The sequence below is a fragment of the Eurosta solidaginis genome, chromosome 1 (assembly GCF_040869045.1).
Source record: "Eurosta solidaginis isolate ZX-2024a chromosome 1, ASM4086904v1, whole genome shotgun sequence".
Classification (NCBI taxonomy): Eukaryota; Metazoa; Arthropoda; class Insecta; order Diptera; family Tephritidae; genus Eurosta; species Eurosta solidaginis.
In genome coordinates, this window is record NC_090319.1 from 69,139,271 (window position 1) to 69,155,862 (window position 16,592).

Consider the following 16,592-nt stretch of genomic DNA (forward strand, 5'->3'; position numbering starts at 1 on the left):
TGTGTTTGACAATCAAAAAGTAAATAAACAAATCACGGTCGGTATGGGTTGTGCTGCCGGACTACTTTAAACTAGACCATGACCGAAGCTATATTTTTTACCGAAACCGAACCTGCCAAACCTTCATAGCAGGCTGTGTGCAAAGGTGGAAGCATATAAATGCTTTGGTCACTCATGGCGAGATAATAAGCATGGTGCTGCTATGTTCTTCTTTTCTATATACTTCTTGTAGCTATATACACACTCCCCAAAGGTACTATCTCGGGTACCATTTTCTATGACCCCATTGAACATGTTTAAGGCTAGTCCGCTTAAACAACTGGGTCATCTTGGCATTCATAGCTCATCGCATGTGGTCGGTACAATTCCAAAATCACGAATGTGCCATTTTTGTTTAAACGAAATGTTATATACGTCAAATTTTGCAAAGCTAAAATAAATGTGCATATATATATATATATATATATTTTTTTTTTTTTTGAAAAAAAAATTATAAAATCATTTTCAATGAACATTACTTAGTGGTTTAAAAAAGTAAACCTTCTAATAGTGGTTGAAAAATTTCTATTTTTAACAATGTCTTACGTGTTTTTCTTAACACATCAAATATGCACATGCGTGACTTTGGCATTGGACCGACGATGTATAAGTGGTCTAGACGGTTCAATGTGGCCATACTAAATTGTTCCCGGGATGATTGGTTTTGTACCTTAATGGTGCCTGTTACCGGAGCGTAACGGATCTATATCCAGCAAAGGACCATCAACATCGATAATACTCCCCAAAACCTACAGTAGGTTTATTTTTGGGTACGAGCACGGGATCCCTCCCATTACTTATCTCTCGTCACTGACTAACTCTACAGCCACATTGTTTACACCGCGGACATTCCAAACCAAACAACAATTAGACGTTAAAGTGTGAATTAAACTTCCTTAACTCTAACGCCATAGTCGTAACCATACCCATATCCATAACCATCTCCAATGTGATCGATTAATGGTGCCAAAATGACGAAAACGCAAAAAATTAAAAACATATTCCACAAAAAATAAGTCTCTTAGTCATAACGTATCCAAAACAATAAATACAAGTAAGGAAGGTTAAGTTCGGGTGTAACCGAACATTACATACTCAGTTGAGAGCTATGGTGACAACATAAGGGAAAATAACCACGTAGGAAAATGAACCGAGGGAAACCCTGGAATGTGTTTGTATGAAATGTGTATCAAATGAAAGGCATCACAGAGTATTTTATGAGGGAGTGGGCCATAGTTCTATAGGTGGACGCCATTTAGGGATATAGCCATAAAAGTGGATCAGGGTCGACTCTAGAATGCGTTTGTACGATATGGGTATCAAATTAAAGGTGTTAATGAGTATTTTAAAAGGGAGTAATCCTTAGTTCCATAGGTGGACGCCGTTTCGAGATATCGCCACAAAGGTGGAACAGGGGTGACCCTAGAATTTGTTTGTTCAATATGGGCATCAAACGAAAGGCGTTAATGAGTATTTTAAAAGGGATTGGGCCTTAGTTCTATAGGTGGACGTCTTTTCGAGGTATCGCAATAAAGGTTGACCAGGGGTGACTCTAGACTTTGTTAGTACGATATGGGTATCAAATGAAAGGTGTTAATGAGTATTTTTAAAAGGGAGTGGGCCTTCGTTCTTAGGTGTTCGCCTTTTCGAGATATCGCCATAAAGGTGGACCAGGGGTGACTTTAGAATATGTTAGTACGATATGGGTATCAAATGAAAGGAATTAATGAGTATTTTAAAAGGGAGTGGGCCTTAGTTCTATAGGTGGACGCCTTTTCGAGGTATCGCAATAAAGGTGGACCAGGGATGACTCTAGACTTTGTTAGTACGATATGGGTATCAAATGAAATTTGTTAATGAGTATTTTTAAAAGGGAGTGGGCCTTCGTTCTATAGGTGTTCGCCTTTTCGAGATATCGCCATAAAGGTGGACTAGGGGTGACTTTAGAATATGTTTGTACGATATGGGTATCAAATGAAAGGTGTTAATGAGTATTTTAAAAGGGAGTGGGCCTTAGTTCTATATGTGAATGCCGTTTCGAAATATCGCCATAAAGGTGGACCAAAGGTGACTCTAGAATGTGTTTGTACGATATGGGTATCAAATTAAAGGTATTAATGAGGGTTTTAAAATAGAGTGGTGGTTGTTTTATAGGTGGTCGCATTTTCGAAATATCGCCATAAAGGTGGACCAGGGGTGACTCTAGAATTTGTTTGTACAATATGGGTATCAAAAGAAAGGTGTTAATGAGTATTTTAAAAGGGAGTAATCCTTAGTTCCATAGGTGGACGCCGTTTCGAGATATCGCCATAAAGGTAGGCCAGGGGTGACTCTAGAATTCGTTTGTGCAATATGTGTATCAAACGAAAGGAGTTAATGAGTATTTTAAAAGGGAGTGGACCTTAGTTCTATAGGTGGACGCCTTTTCGAGATATCGCCATAAAGGTGGACCAGGGGTGACTCTAGAATGAGTTTGTACGATATGGGTATCAAATTAAAGGTATTAATGAGAGTCTTAAAAGGGAGTAGTGGTAGTTGTATATGTGAAGGCGTTTTCCAGATATCGACCAAAATGTGGCCCAGGGTGATCCACAACATCATCTGTTGGATACCGCTAATTTATTTATATATGTAATACCTGCCAAGATTTTAAGGGTTTTTTATTTCGGCCTGCAGAACTTTTTCATTTTCTTCTACTTAATATGGTAGGTGTCACAACCATTTTATATAGTTTTTACTAAAGTTATATTTCGCTTCAATAAAACAATCCAATTACCTTACCATGTTTCATCCCTTTTTTCGTATTTGGAATAGAATTATGGCATTTTTTTCATTTTTCGTAATTTTCGATATCGAAAAAGTGGGCGTGGTCATAGTCGGATTTCGTTCATTTGTCATGCCAAGATAAAGTGAGTTCAATTAAGCACGTGAACTAAGTTCATTAAAGATATGTCGATTTTTGCTCAAGTTATCGTGTTAACGGCAATGCGGAAGGACAGACGGACGACTGTATATAACAACTGGGCGTGGCATCAACCGATTTCGCCCATTTTCACAGAAAAGAGTTAACGTCATAAAATATATGCCCCTACCAAATTTCAAAAGGATTGGTTAATTTTTGTTCGACTTATGGCGTTAAAAGTATCCTAGACAAATTAAATGAAAAAGGGCGGAGCCACGCCCATTTTGAAATTTTCTTTTATTTTTGTATTTTGTTGCACTATATCATTACTGGAGTTGAATGTTGACAAAATTTACTTATATACTGTAAAGATATTAAATTTTTTGTTAAAATTTTACTTTGAAAAAAATTTTTTTTAAAAAGTGGGCGTGGTCCATCTCCGATTTTGCTAATTTTTATTAAGCGTACATATAGTAATAGGAGTAACGTTCCTGCCAAATTTCATCATGATATCTTCAACGACTGCCAAATTACAGCTTGAAAATTTTAAATTACCTTCTTTTAAAAGTGGGCGGTGCCACGCCCATTGTCCAAAATTTTACTTATTTTCTATTCTGCGTCATAAGTTCAACTCATCTACCAAGTTTCGTTCGTTTATCTCTCTTTTGTAATGAATTATCGCAATTTTTCGTTTTTCGAAATTTTCGATATCGAAAAAGTGGGCGTGGTTATAGTCCGATATCGTTCATTTTAAATAGCGATCTAAGATGAGTGCTCAGGAACCTACATACCAAATTTCATCAAGATACCTCAAAATTTACTCAAGTTATCGTGTTAACGGACGGACGGACATGGCTCAATCAAATTTTTTTTCGATCCTGATTATTTTGATATATGGAAGTCTATATCTATCTCGATTCCTTTATATATGTACAACCAACCGTTATCCAATCAAACTTAATATACTCTGTGAGCTCTGCTCAACTGAGTATAAAAATCTACAAAAAGTTATTAAATTCACTAACTCAAATATTTTTAGGTTATGGATATGGCGAGAAACCAAAAACCAATTGGTTGGCTATGGTATGGTTATGGCGTTAGCGTTATGGTATGGCACCATTAATCGATTACATTCAATTCCCTAAGGTAGGTTCGATCAGCTGTTTTATCTGGTTATGGCTTTATGGTTATAAGTCACCATTAATTTGCCCTTAATGTACTGGGTGTAACGTTCCAACACCGCCGATTAGAAAATCGGATTTTAACATGACTATTATGAGATTCCGATTAACAAAACACCTTGAGCTTAATGCAGATAAAGCGAGCACATACTCAGCCTCGACTGTCTGAAGAAAATATGGCTTGCATATTTGTGCTACACAAACAATATACCCAGATTTTCCACAGACACTCGATTGCGAGCAAATGCTTGCTTTAAGGCTTGAGACACGTTGATACTGCTAGATTGCTTGAACTTCCGAAAAATAGGAGTCGACTGCTAATACGCGTCCAAAAATATCGGGAGAGGTCGTAAAAAACCCGTATTGACCTCTACAGTAATAATCCGGAGTTGTAAAACAAAAAATTTATCTCTGTCCGGTAATATTTGCAGTTGAAGTGGTTGTTTTAATGTTGTTGTGCACTGAAAAAAATTTTGTGTACAAAGGGATTTTGCGGGATAATTTTGATCCCACTCCATTGGTGGGACGGCCAAGGTAGTTTTTTATAAGTGTGGAGGATACTACTTGCATGGTTCAACTATATGGTTGGCTCATCTCTACAGCAACAACATACCTTTGTTCAGATTGTCAAAATCTGCTTGTTGGTGTTAGGCGAATGGAATGGAATGAAAACATAAAACTTAGCAGGTTTTGTGTGTTGTAAGAAAATGTTGTCAATGTATTGGTTTCATTTTGAGTTTGCCATCTCCTTTTCACAATCCCTACTCCAGTGAAATTAAAAAAAATAAAATAAGCTGATAAGATGAGTCAACCATATAGTTGAACCACGACTACTACCTTACTTGGATAGAGTCTATTGGCTGGTAGCAAAGCATTATTACAACAATATCGGTAACTTGATAAAACACATGCGCATTGAAGGTTGAGAGTCGCTGGATTCGTGATTTCACGTTTGCCTACACAAACACAAAGTCAGCTGAAATGTCAAAAAATGCATCACCCACAAGTGTCAAAATCTTGCCATTCTTTATCGAGAAAAGAGGAATTTGCAGTTTTTCCAATATTTAATTCAATGATTTGATAAGAAAATAACGTATTTTATTTAAAATTTGGACGGCTATCACGAGCCTTTACTTAGTAAAACAATGGAAAGTATATTCGGTAGAGTGCACAATGGATATGTAGGGCGTGAAGAACATATTGTAAGTAAACTTTTCCACTTTCCCCTCCCAGGATAATATTTATTATGCATTCCATACAAATATTGCAGAAAACGTTACAGGCCACCAATTCGGAAGATGATAATCCCGATGATCTACCGCCCATAATGGAAGAGCTGTCCGTTATGGATGGACTACGTCCAAGTCCTGGTGGGCCATTCTCTGCACTTACGCCTTCGATGTGGCCACAGGAGATACTTGTCAAGTTAGGGCAGCCAGAAGCTGAGACATCAGGTCCTAACGATCAGCCTGACTATCAGTTTGATGAATTCGGTTTTCGTGTTGAAGAGGAAGATGGTCCTGAACAAAGTTCCAACAAATTGCTTTCACAACCATTTATAGAAGATGCACAGCACCGCCTGCAATGGATTGCACTCTTAGAATTTTCTCACAATAAGGAGGCTACTGAATTGACTTGGGAGAATGTAGATATTATGCTGCCACGAACTGAAAAGCTGCGAAATATGGTGCGCGAAGGCATACCACAGTCGCTGCGCGCCCAGATGTGGATGCGTTTATCGGGAGCATTAGCGAAAAAACAAAAGAGCGAAACAAGCTACCATGATATAGTTAAAGGTTATAAACTTGGCGTTGTAGATATTTTTAGTTTTTTATAGTCTCTTCTTGTTTTAATTTTACTTAGCTTCCGGAAATGATCAACTTATGACCTCTAAACAAATTGAAAAAGACTTGTTACGTATATTGCCAACAAATGCCTGCTTTAGTAATCCTTATGGAACTGGAATACCGCGCCTGCGTCGCATATTACGTGGCATTGCTTGGTTATTTCCAGATATTGGTTATTGTCAGGGCACGGGCGTCATAGCTGCTTGTTTATTGCTTTTTATGGAAGAAGAAAATGCCTTTTGGATGATGGCTACTATAGTAGAGGACTTGTTACCCGCTTCCTATTACTCTTCAACATTGCTAGGCATACAAGCCGATCAACGCGTTATGCAAACTTTGATTGCAAATTATCTAACATCAATAGATGAATCACTAAAAAAGCATGACATTGAATTATCATTAATAACGCTGCATTGGTTCTTGACACTCTTCGCCAATGTTGTTCATATGAAAATCTTGGTACGAATATGGGATTGGTTCTTCTATGATGGCAGCATAGTTCTTTTTCAGCTCACACTGGGTATGCTCAAATTGAAAGAAAAGGATCTACAAAATCTTGAAAATTCAGCTCAAATATTTAATTCACTGTCGGACATACCTGGTGAAGTGGACGATGTAGAGGTATATAAAAGTACATTACTTGTTTACCAAAAATACTTTACTCTTGAATTTGATTTCTAGATACTATTCCGACAAGCACTTGAGGTCGGCGGTTCTTTAAGCCAAACTGTTATAGATACGCATCGTCGCCGTCATCTTGCCTATCTTATGGCTGATCAAGGTGGTCTTGTTGGTAATCCAGAGGCAGCTCCAAACCTACCCAAACAGCATTTAGTACGACGACAAATGCGAAAAAGTAAATCCATATTAGAAACGCTGCTCTTCCGAGGCGAGCAAGATAGTATGGAATTGAAGAATAAGAATATAAGGCAAACTGAAATTTTAGTCGATTTACGTGAAGCTATTCTAAAAGTGGCACGCCACTTTATTACCATCGAACCTAAATTAGCTGCACACATACAACTAACAGCGAATTACAGTACCGATTCGCACGCCAAAGATCATGAAAATTTCATAAATGTTGCACGGCGCCGTAAACGTCGTGCCAAGGCATTACATGATTTTGAACGTCACGACGATGATGAATTAGGCTTCCGTAAAAATGACATTATTACAATTATTAGTCAAAAGGATGAGCATTGCTGGGTGGGTGAATTGAATGGATTACGTGGCTGGTTTCCCGCTAAATTTGTTGAATTGCTAGATGAACGCAGCAAGTTGTATACATCTGCTGGTGATGATGCTATCTCAGAAACGGTCACAGATTTAGTACGTGGTACATTGGCACCCTCTATTAAGGCATTCCTAGAGCATGGCATGAAGCGACCCTCATTCCTGGGTGGTCCGATACATCCATGGCTTTTTATCGAAGAAGCCGCTACGCGTGAAGTTGAAAAAGATTATGATTCTGTATATAGTCGTTTGGTGCTTTGTAAGACATATCGTCTAGATGAGGATGGCAAGGTATTAACACCCGAGGAATTATTATTCCGTTGTGTGCAAGCAGTAAATCAAACACATGATGAAGCGCACGCACAAATGGATGTTAAATTGCGCTCGCTCATTTGCCTCGGCTTAAACGAACAAGTACTACATTTATGGTTAGAAGTCTTATGCTCTTGTCAAGATGTTGTGCAAAAGTGGTATTATCCTTGGAGTTATATTGACTCACCGGGATGGGTGCAAATCAAATGTGAGTTGAGAATACTTTCTCAATTTGCCTTCAATTTAAATCCAGATTGGGAAATACCACCAAAGCGAGGTAAAGAATCACAGCCACTAAAAGACGGCGTGCGTGATATGTTGGTAAAGCATCATCTCTTCTCCTGGGATTTGTGAGTTTTGTAGTAGCAACGTCAACGACAAAAGGCAGCTAGAATTTTGTTTTAGTTTATTTTAATATGTATGTAGGAGCAAAAAATTGTGTGCAACAACGGGCAGACATTTCTTAGAGCATTTCAAACAGCTGGCGTTTTGTGAAGTTAATTTTGCAGACATGATGTAATTTCGAGACACGAGCTAATGGTTTAAATACTGTGACTATATAAGTGCATAGAGGCTTTACTAGAGCTCAAAATCATTCCGTTTCCGAAAATACTGCTACACTGTGTTAAAGCATTTAATGTAATATTTTGTGTTGTTTTAAGTGTTATAATTTATTTATTAGTCTTTTAAGCACATCGCTGTTAAGTAGTTTTGAATAGGGTTTAGTTTTATAAGATAAAAGGTAGCTAGTTTTATAATTTTTTTAGGTAATGAGTGCAGAAATTCTCTCCACCATATGCCCTTTTGGTTTGCTTTGCTTTAAAAGTACTTAATATTTTATTAATTGTGTAACTATAATAATCTGGAGCGGTATAACTCCGAGAGGTTGTAGGCCAACATTATCTTCCAATTTGTGGTGAACAGCTTTCAATTTTACCACAAATTGGCGGGATCTTTAATGCGGAATTATTTTTAATTGCAAAAGTACTTTTTAAAGGCTTGCCGACCAGTGCTGAGGTGAGGCCTCGTTTTTGCAAACCTATTCGAAAGCATTTTAATTCCACGTACATATGGACTTGAACCTCTCAACGCCGAGATACACAGAATAATACAGTAGTACACAAAATAAATTATTTAAATATATTCTAATCTAATTAAGATATATTCGTTATTTAACCATAAACTATCGTCCATTTATATTCAATTATGTATAAGAATTTTGAAATTTCACACGCTACACGTATGCATGTATGTTTGTATTATAAGTGTATCTTTTGATTTTGAACTGCATAATAATCAAAATCTCACATTTTACCTATGCATGTTGTACCTTATATATACATATATAAAAAAATGAAAAAATATCGCAATAAATTTAAATAAATGTAACAAAATTGTTTATTTGTTATTTAATTTCAAAGTTGTTTTCGCAAAATTATTGCGCATACATATTTATACATAAATATAGTTCTTATTCTAACACAAATATTTATGGTGAAAAGCTGACTACAACATTATTATTTCGGAATTTAACGGATGCTTATTCTGAATAAACCAAAAGAAGTGCGGAAAAAAATATATGAAATTTATTTTCTTAAATTTTAAAACTCAAACCATTTTCGCATTATCATTAAAACGCATCCGCCAGATACCGTAATAGGTATGTTTGAGCACAAAATCCAAAACATTTTATTAACTTAACTGCATACCAAACCGAGATAATCATCCATAAGTGTGCCAATAGCGAACTGGAAGTGAAATTGATAAGAGTTAAAGAATTTTTTTTTATAAACTAAATATAAACAATACTCACAATTCCAGTAGCGTCCACACGCGTACCAACAATTTTCAGACGTATTTTATCCTCACCAGAAATGACAACATCTTCATCTTTCGATTTATAACATGGTGGATTACCGTTAGGGCAAAATTGCATATCAGCTGGTATGGACTGAAATAAATATGAATATTCAATGAAATATTTTATTAAGTCATAAGTTCACATCCAGGCTCTGAAGGCTCTGTACAACGTTCCAGAGACATAGTTCTATCAGACCAAGGTTTTTATCTACAATAACGAAGCTCGTCGATGGATAATTAGCAAAGAATTAAGGCGTGCGGTACTCGTGAAAGCAAATAATAAATCGGTCGATTGACTATATGTTAGCAATGATATCTTTATTATGATGGTTTGCGAAAATTTTTGTGAAGAGCTGGATTCGAGATCGCCCATTTACGACATTAATGAACGATTTTAACTAAAATTTGGTATGGTCGATATTTCTAAGAAAATAACAGCTCAGAAATTTTCGGAAAGTACTGTTTTGATTTAATCACTTGCTGTCAACTCTTACAGATATGAATCAGATCCGAATATCTCAGAATTATGAAGATCCGAAGTACGATGACATGCTTGATATATCTAGGGCTTTGGGGCGTTTTGATTTTAGGAGAGCCTCAGGTTTTGTAAGTGCTCTCTTACACGTAAAGAAATCGAGCTGAGAAAAGGTCCTTCCTTAAGGGTCAATTCTCACCGATTCCTATATTTCAGGAACATTAGTTTTAGTACAATTTGGCGCTATTAACAGCTCCCTGTACTTCTAGTTAGATGCTCTCGTTTACGTATAATAGTGATTTGACCCCCTATCGCGGCAAAATGCAGTGAAAGCGTCGGCTAAATGAAATTTTTGCATTTACAAACACACTCTCCGTATGGTAAGGGGACTGTACAGATATGAGCAGAACTTTGCCGAACACGAATGTAATATGCTTTCCCAAACGAGCGTTCCAATACTAGCCCGACTGCAGCGGTAACGAGTTGTTTACCCTTCGAACATTATTGGTCTTGTGTATTGTGCATTTTGCATCTAACCAGCCCCTTTAACCCGCTGGGCGATATATAACGCAGAGCAACGCTTCTGATCCTGTGTTACAAAGTTAAACGCTTAAATTGCTCCAACAGTGGCCACCGTAGCGTGCTCCGCCTACCACACCGTATGCCCTGGGTTCACACCCCGGGCAAAGCAACATCAAAATTTTAGAAATAAGGTTTTTCAATTAGAAGAAAATTTTTCTAAGCGGGGTCGCCACTCGGCAGTGTTTGGCAAGCGCTCCGGGTGTGTTTCTGCCATGAAAAGCTCTTAGTCAAAACGCATCTGCCTTGCAGATGCCGTTCGGAGTCGGCATAAAACATGTAGGTCTCGTCCGGCCGATTTGTAAGGAAAATCAATAGGAGCACGACGCAAATTGGAAGAGAAGCTCGGCCGTAGATCTCTTCGGAGGTTATCGCGCCTTACATTTATTTTTTTTTATTTTAGCCCACATAATATTGGTATATAGAAGTTGCAATAAAAACTTACATGGTGTGAAATAAAACAAGATAATGGCCCAATTTCAGCAAACATGCCAACCTACGATTAAAGAGAAGTTTACTTTTTCAAAACTGCACATTCATATTTAAAATGTGCATTACTTTGTTTATTTGTTTTACAACTGCATCCAGAACTTCGCCTTTGAACGGGCGGAAAACAATCGCTTTATATTTAACCGGGTAAACAACAAAGCCTTGTCCCGGTTGTATGACACCAGAGCCAATTTGATCAATTGTTGTCACTGCTATCACAAATCCATATTTTCCCGTGCATGTACCTTCAACTTCTGTATAAAGCTTTTGCTTAACTGTCTCCAATAATTGTGGCCCAAAATAACGTGGATGCAAAAGAATTTCATGTTCAAGCGAGATCTATGAAACAAGTAGAAATGTGGCTTACTTAAAATTTTTTGGATGAAATCAATTACTTACGTGGTAAAACATTTTGTACGGTTACTGCATTTGTTAAATTTAACTAATGGAAATTGGTATTTAATCAGAATGGAGATATTGTTTATTGCACAAAGTAAATTGTAAACAGAGCCGGGTAATTTCTTTGAAATCAGCCAAGTTCTGTGCAACATTGCTCTGCGTTGAATTATTGCGCTGGTATCAGTAATGGCGCTGATACTTGAATCCGAAACAGCACCATTGACAGACAGTAGCCGTGTTTTTTAGACGCGTATACGTTGACGTTTGCGCTTAAAAAAACGCTTATCCTCGCTTAGATAATACTTAGGAGACCCATCTAGCGGTAGAGGTTAAATAACTAGCTACAGCACAGGGTGTGCCGAAAAGCGGATACACGAACCTTTGTTGTATGGCTGTGTGTAACCTATAGCTGACTGAGATGCGATGAATTGTGGAAACGCACCAAGTGGTGATACATAGAATTAGTGTAGAGGACAGAAATACAATTTTTGATTTCCGCTTTCGGATTCTAAAGGTGAAGACGCGTCTTTTGATACCACCAATTTTTGATGGTGCACCATCTTGTAAAGCGTTACCGAAATTAAACCGCTTTTACTTACCTTTTGTTAAATAATGTAAAAACTTGCATAATAATGACATTTAAAAGCAGTTAGCATACGGAGTTTATTTATTTTTGGCATTCCTTTTGTGCTTTTCACATTTTTTGCGGTTCGTTAAGCTGTGCTGCCACCTTTCTACTATTAGAACGAAATTTAAATATCATTTATTTCGAGTCGTTAAAACTAAGTTAGGGAATAGTACAATCAATAAGGCAAGCGACAAAATCGTTAATTATAATCTCGACAAATCACATAGTTATAAGTTAGTGAATTCCACTACTGGTATATGAAACAATTTTTTATAATTGTTCGTGTGCTTTACAAGCTTAGCAAGTTTGGTGATGCATATGGAAGTTTTCATGACATCTCGCACTATATAAACTAGCGCAATTTCGCTAACACACCGCTTTGATACTGGTAATCGCGCTTACATGAAATCAGCGCACAAAAATTTGTGCCTACACCCAGACCCTAAACAAAAGTCAAGAAAAGGAGAGGGTTGCATTTACGCTATATGATTGCCAAGTAGCCATTCGATATCAAGTGTCAAATTTAATAATCTCCGGTATATTTGAAGAGCAAGTGGGTATATATGGTGTTGTTGTCGCATTACCCACAAAAACACTCTCCGAAGGTTTTGGGGAGTGTTATCTAGCACCTAGAGTCAAGATCAGTACACAACGGTGACGAACTGGATTGTTTAAGGCGTTTGATTATTGACATTAAATTTTGACTTGATGACTTTGGGCTGGTAGGTGCGGCATTCTGCCACCTTAGTAGGTCGGGGTGAAACCCTACCGAAATGGCTGGTAGGCTAATGCTGCACCTGCCCACGTCCCGTTAAAACCGTGGCGGGCCTCAAGGTACGTTCCGGCTCCGTCGCCGTTAAGTTGGTGGTGTAGGTGCGGTTGAAAATTTTCCCGCTTCGCGTCTGGTCTGGCTCTGAACGCATTACTCATAAGGTAATGCGTTATACCTCGCGTGGCCTCCCTGCATAGCATACCGTTGAAGGGAGACTACACAATCGGCTCCGGATAGCGGCCTTGAGGGGGGACTTTTTAGAATGGACACGACTAACACGAATCCGCCAAGGATGGGGTGCGGAAGAAGAGCGGTTTGGATGGAAATCCGTCAAATCAATCTTCAGCACTCTAAGGCGGCTTCCGCAAATTTGTTGCTCTGCCTTGAAAAAGGCGGAGTGGATATAGTCCTTGTACACGAGCCGTGGCTGAGTAGTAACGGCAGTAAGATTTTGGATTAAGGACTGGAAAATTCAACACCATGGTGCATGGGGAGGCAAGTAGGCCTAGATCCTGTGTGCTTGTTAAAAAAGAGATTAAAGCTTTTATTCTCTCTAATTTCAGCAATACTGACGTAACCACGGTCTGCCTCGAGCGAGGAAGTAATGAAATGTAGGTGGTCTCAGCGTACGTGCCACACGGGGATGTAGCGGGACCACCACCTGCGATACTGGGCGAAATCACCGCCGAAGCAAGGCGGAGAGGTGTTGGCGTGATAATCGGTGCCGATGCTAATGCTCATCATAGCATCTGAGGAAGCTCGGATACCAACACTAGAGGTGAGTCTTTATTTACTTTTATTGTAGATGAGGGACTTTGTATATGTAATAGGGGGAATGACCCGACTTTTATTACTGCGGTAAGGGAGGAGGTCCTGGACCTCACCCTGGTTAGTAGAGAACTGGAAGGTCGGATATCTGGCTGGAGGGTTCTCAACGATCACTCCTTCTCTGATGACCGATATATTCAGTTTTCGGTGAACGAAGAACGTCCCGGTAAAATATCTTTTAGGAACCCTAAAAGTACTAACTGGGATTTGTATTGTAGGAACTGGGAGAGCTATTGCCTGCGGTGCCTACCGATAGTTCGGACCTGTCCGAATCGACGATCTGGTGGAAACCTTCACCTCGGCAAGCAATAGCGCCTTTCAGCTGTCCTGCCCATTGAAAACTTACAGGGGGAAGGGCAAGCCGCCCTGGTGGTCGGATTCTCTTGACGACCTAAGAGCGTCCAGTCAGCGGCTCTTCAATAGAGCCAGGAGGAGTAAATTACCCTCGGACTGGGAGCATTATAAGGTGAGTCTGAGGATTTATAAATATGAAATAAAGATAGCCAAGCGAGATACAGGGCGAAGTTTCTGCGAAAACGTAGAAGGCTGCAATGAATCCGCGAGGCTTAGAAAAATACTCGTTGAGTAGCAAGGAGTCCCTAAAGCTTTTACTGGACAACCATTTTCCCGATGTCCCAGTTGCGCAGCAATCTTTGCCTGCATGATCGGCGGTCGTTGGCTATGCAGAAGTGCCTGCCATTCCAAAACGGGAATGTCAAATAACCTGGGCTATAGTGTCGTCCCACCGTGGTGTGATGGTAGCGTGCTCCGCCTATCACACCGTATGCCCTGGGTTCGCACCCCGGGCAAAGCAACATCAAAATTTTAGAAATAAGGTTTTTCAATTAGAAGAAAATTTTTCTAAGCGGGGTCGCCCCTCGGCAGTGTTTGGCAAGCGCTCCGGGTGTATTTCTGCCATGAAAAGCTCTCAGTGAAAACTCATCTGCCTTGCAGATGCCGTTCGGAGTCGGCATAAAACATGTAGGTCCCGTCCGGCCAATTTGTAGGAAAAATCAAGAGGAGCACGACGCAAATTGGAAGAGAAGCTCGGCATTAGACCTCTTCGGAGGTTATGGCGCCTTACATTTTTTATTTTTATAGTGTCGTTCAAGCCCGGGCCCGAATGGAATCATTCCTGCGCAACTTCAAAAGTCTTTGGGGATTTCCTGCCGCTGGTTGGCCATCATCTATACTAACTGCCCTAGGTTTAACTATATCCCGAAGTCTTGGCACACGGTTAGTGTTATTTTCATTCCGAAGGCCGGCAGAAGCTCTCATGTATCACCTAAGGATTTCAGGCCAATCAGTCTCTCGTCGTTTCTTCTTAAGACGTTTGAGCGGTTGATTGACCTGTACCTACGAGAAATGATACCTCGGGGGTTACTGTCCGCTTCACAGCATGCGTACTGCAAGGGCAGATCGACGGAAACGGCTCTCCATTCGATTGTAAAGCAAATAGAGGGGCCCCTAGAACACAAAGAGTATGATCTGGGTGCCTTTCAAAACATCGAGGGGGCTTTTAACAATGTCTTACCGGGGGCAATCGAAAGAGCTCTGGTGGGTTTAGGAGTCGAGGTGGCTCTGGTTGAATTTATTAGCAAACTTCTATGCGGCAGTATTGTCGCAACGGAGCGGAATGTGTGCAGGGGTACGCCACAAGGGGTGTCCTATCTCCTCTCCTCTTGGTTGTGGTAGTCAACGAGCTTCTTGTGGAGCTGGAAGCCAATGGTTGTCGGGTGGTTGCCTATGCAGATGACCTAGTCAGAGGCAAATTTCTGGGCACCGTGCGCGATGTTCTGCAGGGCTACCTGGATATTGTGGCTAGGTGGGCTGAATCATGTGGATTGGCGGTCAACCCCGGAAAAACGGAATTGGTTCTTTTTGCAACGAGATATTAGATGCTCGATTTCAGAACTCCCTCGATTGGAGGGGTACCGTTGGTACTTTCTGATAGGGTTAAATATTTGGGGATTGTTTTGGACAAGAAACTGTCCTGGAGACCCAATGTGTGTGCCTTGTACTGCTGCAGAGGGGCTATCGGAAAGAGATGGGGACTCTCGTCAGGAGTAGTACACTGGCTTTATGAGATGATGATCAAACCGATTCTGCTATATGGGGTGCTGGTCTGGTGGAAAGCACTGGACACGGCGAGCACCTCCAAAATGTTAGTGTCAGTGCAACGGACGGCGCTGATCGGTATCAGTGGCGCTCTCAGAACAACACCTACCTTGGCACTGAACGTCATCCTGAACATATACCCAGTAGATATTGCGGGAAAGGCGGCCGCGGCAAGGTCGTTGGTCAGGCTTCGTGATATGGGATATGGACTTTCTGACCGCGGACACTCTAGCCTTCTTACCAGTTTCGACTTTATCCCGGACAGAGCGGACTATTGTATGCCGATAACTGCTCCCTATACAACCTTCACCCCAGTTATTCCAGAGAGAGGAGTGGGGAAGAGGAATTATCTGGGGCATGGGACCGGTTAACTTGTTCACGGATGGGTCGAAGCTGGATGGAAAGGTTGGTGGGGGGTCTTTTGTCAAGAACTAAATTTAAGCCACAAGTTTAAGTTGGCTGATCACTGCAGTGTATTCCAAGCGGAACTTGCTGCGATTAAGGATGCGGTGGATGGAATGCTATCCAGTGCTACTACGGTTAGAGAATTTAACAACTACTCTGATAGCCAAGCGGCTATCAAGGCCTTGAGCTCAACTACAGTGCGATCGAGGGTGGTCTGGGAGTGCCTGACCTCGCTTGCGATTGCATCGAATTATTTTACAATTAAGATTATCTAGTTCCCGGGCCATAGTGATATCCCGGGTAACTGTCAAGCGGATCTCTTAGCCCGCATCGGTACAACTGAATCGTATGAAGATGGCTGTAAGGTTTTCGGGATCCCGCTGGCCACCTGTGGATTGCTCCTCCATAGCTGGGCCTCGAATCAGCTCAGCAAACGTTGGGCATATACCACGTCTTGCAGGGTAGCAAGATCTTTCTGGCCAAAAGTGGATGGCAGGAGATCTGCTGAAATAATTGGGTTCACTA

The 16,592-nt window shown here is 40.2% G+C and overlaps 2 protein-coding genes across 2 annotated transcripts; one reads left to right on the top strand and one right to left on the bottom strand.

The window, feature by feature from the left end:
* Positions 1-5,108: 5,108 nt before the first annotated feature.
* LOC137234464 (small G protein signaling modulator 3 homolog) lies at positions 5,109-8,321 on the top strand. Its single transcript, XM_067757987.1, has 4 exons — positions 5,109-5,324; positions 5,393-5,918; positions 5,986-6,590; positions 6,651-8,321. Exons 1-4 carry the CDS (start codon positions 5,268-5,270, stop codon positions 7,866-7,868), a joined length of 2,406 nt encoding a protein of 801 aa, XP_067614088.1. The 5' UTR covers positions 5,109-5,267; the 3' UTR covers positions 7,869-8,321.
* On the bottom strand, positions 8,160-11,475 carry Polr2G (DNA-directed RNA polymerase II subunit Rpb7). The gene is made up of 5 exons (XM_067757990.1): positions 11,317-11,475; positions 10,987-11,256; positions 10,874-10,924; positions 9,328-9,465; positions 8,160-9,262 (listed from the first exon to the last, which is right to left on the bottom strand). The coding sequence occupies exons 1-5, from the start codon at positions 11,326-11,328 to the stop codon at positions 9,212-9,214; spliced, it is 522 nt and encodes a 173-aa protein (XP_067614091.1). The 5' UTR covers positions 11,329-11,475; the 3' UTR covers positions 8,160-9,211.
* Positions 11,476-16,592: the final 5,117 nt, after the last annotated feature.

Coding starts and splice junctions, on each gene's coding strand:
- LOC137234464 (XM_067757987.1), top strand. CDS start 5,268: ATGGAAAGTATATTCGGTAGAGTGCACAATGGATATGTAGGGCGTGAA. Junction 5,325..5,392: donor TAGGGCGTGAAGAACATATT/GTAAGTAAACTT, acceptor CAAATATTGCAG/AAAACGTTACAGGCCACCAA. Junction 5,919..5,985: donor CTACCATGATATAGTTAAAG/GTTATAAACTTG, acceptor AATTTTACTTAG/CTTCCGGAAATGATCAACTT.
- Polr2G (XM_067757990.1), bottom strand. Junction 10,925..10,986: donor TTGTAAAACAAATAAACAAA/GTAATGCACATT, acceptor CTTTAATCGTAG/GTTGGCATGTTTGCTGAAAT. Junction 9,466..10,873: donor CTTGTTTTATTTCACACCAT/GTAAGTTTTTAT, acceptor TATTTATTTCAG/TCCATACCAGCTGATATGCA.